The sequence below is a fragment of the Lactuca serriola genome, chromosome 6, assembly GCF_051521515.1.
Source record: "Lactuca serriola cultivar US96UC23 chromosome 6, Lser_US96UC23_V15, whole genome shotgun sequence".
Taxonomy (NCBI): domain Eukaryota; kingdom Viridiplantae; phylum Streptophyta; class Magnoliopsida; order Asterales; family Asteraceae; genus Lactuca; species Lactuca serriola.
Window position 1 is genome coordinate 52,793,598 of NC_136413.1, and position 6,300 is coordinate 52,799,897.

The 6,300-nt window shown below is 30.3% G+C and overlaps 1 protein-coding gene across 1 annotated transcript; it reads right to left on the reverse strand.

Moving 5' to 3' along the window:
• Nucleotides 1–567: 567 nt before the first annotated feature.
• Nucleotides 568–6,028, reverse strand: LOC145058362 (putative DNA (cytosine-5)-methyltransferase CMT1). Its single transcript, XM_079006281.1, has 20 exons — nt 5,624–6,028; nt 5,503–5,534; nt 5,251–5,350; nt 5,017–5,124; nt 4,279–4,398; nt 4,089–4,185; nt 3,738–3,958; nt 3,323–3,640; nt 3,190–3,248; nt 3,016–3,082; nt 2,594–2,923; nt 2,292–2,360; nt 2,121–2,207; nt 1,952–2,039; nt 1,777–1,880; nt 1,566–1,670; nt 1,345–1,388; nt 1,208–1,277; nt 1,021–1,124; nt 568–933 (listed from the first exon to the last, which is right to left on the reverse strand). Exons 1-20 carry the CDS (start codon nt 5,960–5,962, stop codon nt 759–761), a joined length of 2,637 nt encoding a protein of 878 aa, XP_078862407.1. The 5' UTR covers nt 5,963–6,028; the 3' UTR covers nt 568–758.
• Between the last annotated feature and the right edge of the window lie 272 nt (nt 6,029–6,300).

Genomic DNA, 6,300 nt, shown 5'->3' on the forward strand with positions numbered 1-6,300 from the left:
TGATATTTAAATTAATATTTTAAGTATTTTATACAAATTGTTCAAAATTTATAGCTTTAAAATGATAATGGTTTACATCCAACAATATATTAAAAATAATAAATTAAGTATAATATGTTAAAAGTTAAAAAAAAAACATAAATTTATATATATATATATATATATATATATTAGAATGGTGACACTAAAATCACCAATATTACAATTATAATTGACTTAGCATTCATACAATTTCATTAATGTTTTAAAAAGAATAGAGGAAATAATTTACTTTAAATCAAAATAGAAGTAAAATAAATCTAACATGTATAACTCACTCCGGTCTATAAGCCTTTATGTTATAATTTAGTTTGGGGAAGTTTGGAACGTTTATCTCACTCTCAATTTCAGTTCAAAGCAAAAGCACACTCATTTGCATAAGATCTACATGGTTCATTGATGATGCATGTATAACTTTAAAAAAGCACATTGTTTTGTATCGTTAAGAGAATAAAAAACTAGTATGTTATACATTTGCACAAACTTGCTACAACGATGCAAAGTTAATATAATTAGACACATCATTAGTTCGTGTTCAATTATAAGAATCAATTCATATTAGCAAAATTTGTCTTTTTTTCTTTTATTAAAACACACATTAAGTCTCAATCTTACGCTAACCTAATATTTTCCTAAACTACACCACTCAAATCAATGTTAAATTACACTCAATGAAAATACCACATAATCAATAATAAATACTACACCCACTTTCATTATCATTCAGATTCTTGTGAGACTTGGTTGACTGAAGACAGTTGACCTAAACAATCAGGAAATTTGACTGGAAGAGTCAACGGTTGACTTCCACAAACCCCTTTGACTGCCTTCCCTAATGCATACCCCAACGCAGTTGATACCGAAAACGCAACTGCATTTCCAATCTGCAAATACCTGAAACCAAAATAATATATATAACCAAATATGATAAAATCTTATTGCGTTTATATTTTTTTATTTAAATGATATTATTATTATTACCTCTCTTTAACAGGTCCTGAAAGTTTATAATGATCAGGGAAGCCTTGCAAACGCGCATTTTCACGAATTGTAAGAACTCTATCTTGGTTTGGATGAAGCAACGCCTATCGATGAAAAAAATTAAAAATTAAAAGTTAATATTATATTTTTTTTAATTTAATTTTTGCAATTTAAAATTTTATAAAACCTGATTATGTGGCTCGGCTCTTCCCACTACAGTTTTGACAACATCATCCATTCCCAAACGACCAAATGGCCTGTTTTTTTATTATTGTATTAATAACTTTTAACAACCAAAAATATTAAATTTAAAAAAAAAATTACTTTTTTGAAGTTCCACCAACAAAGGTCATAGCATAATTAGGAACCTGTTACATTAGTTAAAATATAATGAGAAAAATATATATATCTGATGGTATAATTAGAAATTTGTTATTTAATAAAAATTTTAAAAAAATTTAAAAAAAAAAAAAAAAAAAAAAAAAAAAAAAAAAACATTATCTTAAAAAAATAAATAGATTTGATGTTTAATTAAATAAGAGTACCAAAGGTTTTCCTGAAGGTAGCATGACTCTTTCAACTGAAAGATCCCATTCCACTTTGTTATTTGTTCCTACTTTTACCCCTGGTAGATTCCTAAAGTTTGCTCCCTGTGAACATTAAATATTCCAGGATTAAATTAAATTTAAAAAAAAAAAAAAACTAATTGCTAATAAAAAAATGATGTAATGTGACATTAATTGAAGAAAATGGAACCTTTATTTTTGGGATTTGACAAACTCGAGCATAATCATCTTCATTTAATTCCAATGGCCTATGATCATAAAGCATTTTTCTTTTTGAAGAATCTTTCCCCAAAGCTGTAAAAAAAAAAGAATCATTGTTATTTTCTTTATAAGAATTATATAACTGAATATATAAAAATATTAACCTTGTTTTCTCATTCGGATGTATTTTTGATAACTTGTTTTTGGGGCACCTCCATATTCCATTTCATCTTTTCCATTGTAATTTGTAACCTGAATTTAAATAATTATCTTTGAGTTGTTTTCAAGATTTATTTAATTGCAATTTGCAAGATTTAAAATCAATTAGAGTACCTCAGGTAAATCTGAAATTGCATCACCAAGTAATATGCTTTTTTCCAACTTTGTTGACTTGTCAACATCAGATCCAACAATACAATCCTGAAATACAAAAATAGCAGCTTACTTTGTGATAAACATTTTTTATAAACAAAAAAAAATTAAATGTGAAATTACTATAAACACCTTGAATTCAACTGGAACTACTCCTCTCCCAACAACTTCATGTGTAGGTAAAGGAAACTGAGGCAAATTCTATTGGATAAAAAGTTGTTAGATAAACACTAAATAACACGATGGAACTGGAATGGAATCAGAAAGGAATGGAATGGAATGAGTCATTACATTCCAATATCAATAAGCCATTCAAACATATGTCCAATTACAAACAAGAAATCACATTCCATTCCTATGTCTGAAACAAACATGATTTTTTTTCATTACACCAGAATCCACAATTCCATTCCATTCTTGGATACTAAACTTACCATCATTGTATTAGCACCCCAAAGAAAAACTCTCAATCTGCATTGAGGAACTCCATATGATCCTGCAGCCATTATCCCCAATCTTGTCTGATAATTCATGGAAACTAATCTTCCAACAGCATAAAATCCCAAAATCCCATCAGCAAATTTCACAATGTCACAAACATTCTCCATTAAAACAAATTTTGGTTTTAAAAAATCAATTATATCCATATAAACCACAAGTTGATGATTCTTGGGATCCTTTAGAGGATCAGTGTAGTTTCTAAACCGATTATGACCACTTATTCCTTGACATGGTGGACCCCCACAAATAAAGTCAGCATCACCCTGGTCAACATAGTCAACGTACTTTCAGCATTTAAAAAAAAAAAGATAATGATAAATGATAAATAGAAAAAGAAAAAGAAAAGTTATCTTACAGGAAGAGGAAGTAATCTTGATTGATACCCTTTGCTTACAAATTCCTTTATAGAATCCATGCAGTTGCTATTACAATTTACAAAAGAAAACATTTATGATTTCATGTAATGATTTAAATACTACTTTTTTTGGAAATATTGGAGTGGAAAATCAAAAATGACATAAAAGGGTACCTTAAACCATCAAATGGTTCCCAAGTATCATAGCTAGGACCATACCCCTTCCATCTCACCTATATTTCAAAACTTACCAAATGGTCAACGCATGTTGACTTTTTTTAATCATGATAAAGATTGTAAATTATACCTTGAAATGTAGTTTTTTGTTGTTGACTTTATTTGGATCACCATAACAAACAGCTAACAGTTTTCCCACTTCAAATTCATCATCTGAAGGATTCGGTTTCTCTTCATTCTCTTCAGAATCTGATTCTTCAGATTTCATATTTGTATTTTGACTATTTTCATCACGATGTGAACCCAATAAATGGAAATCTTTACAAAGCTTTTCCCATTCTTTAATCAAAGATAAAAAGTCTTCAGCTGCTTCATTTCTCACATGAGTTTCAGTATGGTTTAACTTCAGACTTTCACACGCGTGTTGATTTATGTCAACTGCCCATTTCTGTATTGTTTTAAATGAAACAAATTAAAACAATTTTAAGGTGTAATTTGACGTGGGTATGAAAAGAAAAAAGTCAAAGGATTGGTCAATGACTTACTGTGACAAGTTTCACTCCAGATATATTTGTGCCATAACAAAGTCCAGTTGACATTCCACCACAACCCGCGTATAAGTCCAAAAGTGTCATTTCACACTCTTTAGATTCATGAATTTTAGTTGGTTTTGAAATTTTAGTGTTTTTCTTTTTCTCTACTACACCATTTGAGCTATTATCGCCTGAAATTACAGATGACTCATCACTCTTTGTGATTGAACTTTCTGCAACATACGTAAGCTTAATCAGATACATGTAAACTTCTCTAGACAAATGATGTTCATTGACATATAAAAAAGTTATGTGATACTTAAAGATACAAAAAAAAAGATATTTGATTGTGAAAGTATGGACCTTTTTGTAGGGTTGTGAATGTGACTGGCATTGAATACTGCATATCATAGTAAAGATCACATGACAAGAGTGCCTTCTTTTTTTCAGAAAAGCCAACCTGTTATGTTACACCATTGAAATTCAAGATGTTCATTGTCTAAATATATAGAATTTTCTATAAGGTTGTGATCATGTAAAGAAGTATGCCTACATTTGGAGGAAGTTGAACAATTTTGACTTTTGACAATATGCTATCAAGTGGATTGTCATCTTTCATTTCAGAATAAAACACTCGTCTTTTGTCAATAAGATGAGTTTGGCTTTTAATGACCTGAAAATAGTTACATACATTTAGACATTTAGTGTGGAATGTGGATCACAAAGATAAATGTTATATATATATATATATATATATATATATATATATATATATATATATATATATATATATATATATATATAGGGTAAAGTGAATATACCTAACAACCTTATATAAGCTTAGGTACCTAACCACATTATACTACATTGTTTTGCATTATATTTCCATTACAATCGTCTAAGGTTCTTAAACTTCAACCCTTAACTTGATTTACTTCCAAGATTTTCAAACATTCACTGTTATATTCCTCCTACACCATTTGATTTGTAACGGTAGTATATGAAGCCCATCAGGGGTCACCGATAAAAAGACGTCATTTGAAGGAAGATAACGGTGAAAGTCCAAAGATTTTGGAAGCAATCAAGTTATGAGGTTGAATTTTAAGAACTTTGGGTGATTACAATGCAAATATGATACAAAATTACGTAGTATGATGTGGTTAGGTACCTAAGCTTATATAAAGTTGTTAGGTATATTCACTTTTCCCATATATATATATATATATATATATATATATATATATATATATATATATATATATATATATATATATGTCAAGTAAAATCTTACAGTATCTTCTGCTCTAAAAAACCATTGAGCTGAACAATAGAGTTTTTTATCAACGGTTTCAAACATCTCCACAATCCTAGCAATAAAATCTGGATGCCCTTCTTCAGCCTAATAGAATCAAGCAAATAAAGAATATAAGAAATGTGTAAACTTCTGCATTAGGAGTTTGTTATTTGTATTAAGAATATATAATTGCTTATAAATTACAGATTGGATAGACAGGAGGAGGCTCACTTTGACAAATGCGTCATCATAAAGATCGAAAGTAACACCATCAATGACAGCTTTGGTATAATGGCACTTGGCTTGAATAATCTCTTTTCCATCTGCTTCACTGCCACAATTGGAAAAAAGAAAAAGGAATAAGTAGCTAATATTAACCTAATTTCGAAGAGTAGGTCAAAAGAAACTTGAATTTATTTAAGATTATGCTGCTTATGAAGAAAATTACTGAATGCGCTAACTATATAAGTGAAGAAATCTCACCCATTTGATGGAGCTATAACCTTCACTCTGCTCTGTAATTGTCAATAACACGATATTACATGTGATTAGTAGAGAACGTGCAAACGCAACTAAAACATGTGATTCTCTAAAAAAATTGCACCTTGGATTCGTAACGATGAGGCCATTTTTCTCTGGCTTGATCAGCTGGAACTGGTTTTCCGATGAAGCGTGTGTCATCGTCAGCTGCGGCCACTCGAGTGGTTTTTGGTTTCTTTGAACAAGACGATGGCTTGGAATCGGAAGATGGTACAGAAGAATCAATGGCTTCATCAGTGGTAATTGGTTTTCCGATTAAGCGTGTGTCATCATCAGCTGCGGCGGCGGATGGAGAGGTTTTGGATTTCTTTGAGCGAGACGACTGTTTGGAATCTGAAGAAGGTATCGAAGAATCAATGGCTTCTTCTGACTGCTTCACGCCTCTCTTGACTCCTTTCGCCATTTGCTCTCCTTCTCTGTGTGTGATGGTAGATCGAGGGGGAGTGAGAGTGTCGTTGGAACTGCAGAAGGTAAAGAAGGAGAAGCTTGAAACTTCCGCGGGTTTTTCAAAGTATTTTGGGTTTTCAAACGAGCGGGAAAATATCATTTTTTTTAGGATAAGTAAATTACAAAAATGCCCCTTACCCGTGACCCCAATAAATGCAATAAAATATGGTATTTAACAAAATAAATACCAAATAATACATAAAATTTAAAAGTCAAATTTGAAATTTTGTTAAAGCTAGGTATTATAGTGGGAAAAAATGTTTTATTACCAATTGTTTTTTTCATGAAGTTGAA

What these genes read in the sequence shown, in the direction of transcription:
- LOC145058362 (XM_079006281.1), bottom strand. Translation starts at nt 5,962, where the DNA reads ATGGCGAAAGGAGTCAAGAGAGGCGTGAAGCAGTCAGAAGAAGCCATT. An exon ending in ACAAAAAACTACATTTCAAG is followed by an intron (nt 3,249 to 3,322) that starts GTATAATTTACA and finishes TTTGAAATATAG; the next exon opens with GTGAGATGGAAGGGGTATGG. An exon ending in GTTGGTGGAACTTCAAAAAA is followed by an intron (nt 1,278 to 1,344) that starts GTAATTTTTTTT and finishes ATAAAAAAACAG; the next exon opens with GCCATTTGGTCGTTTGGGAA.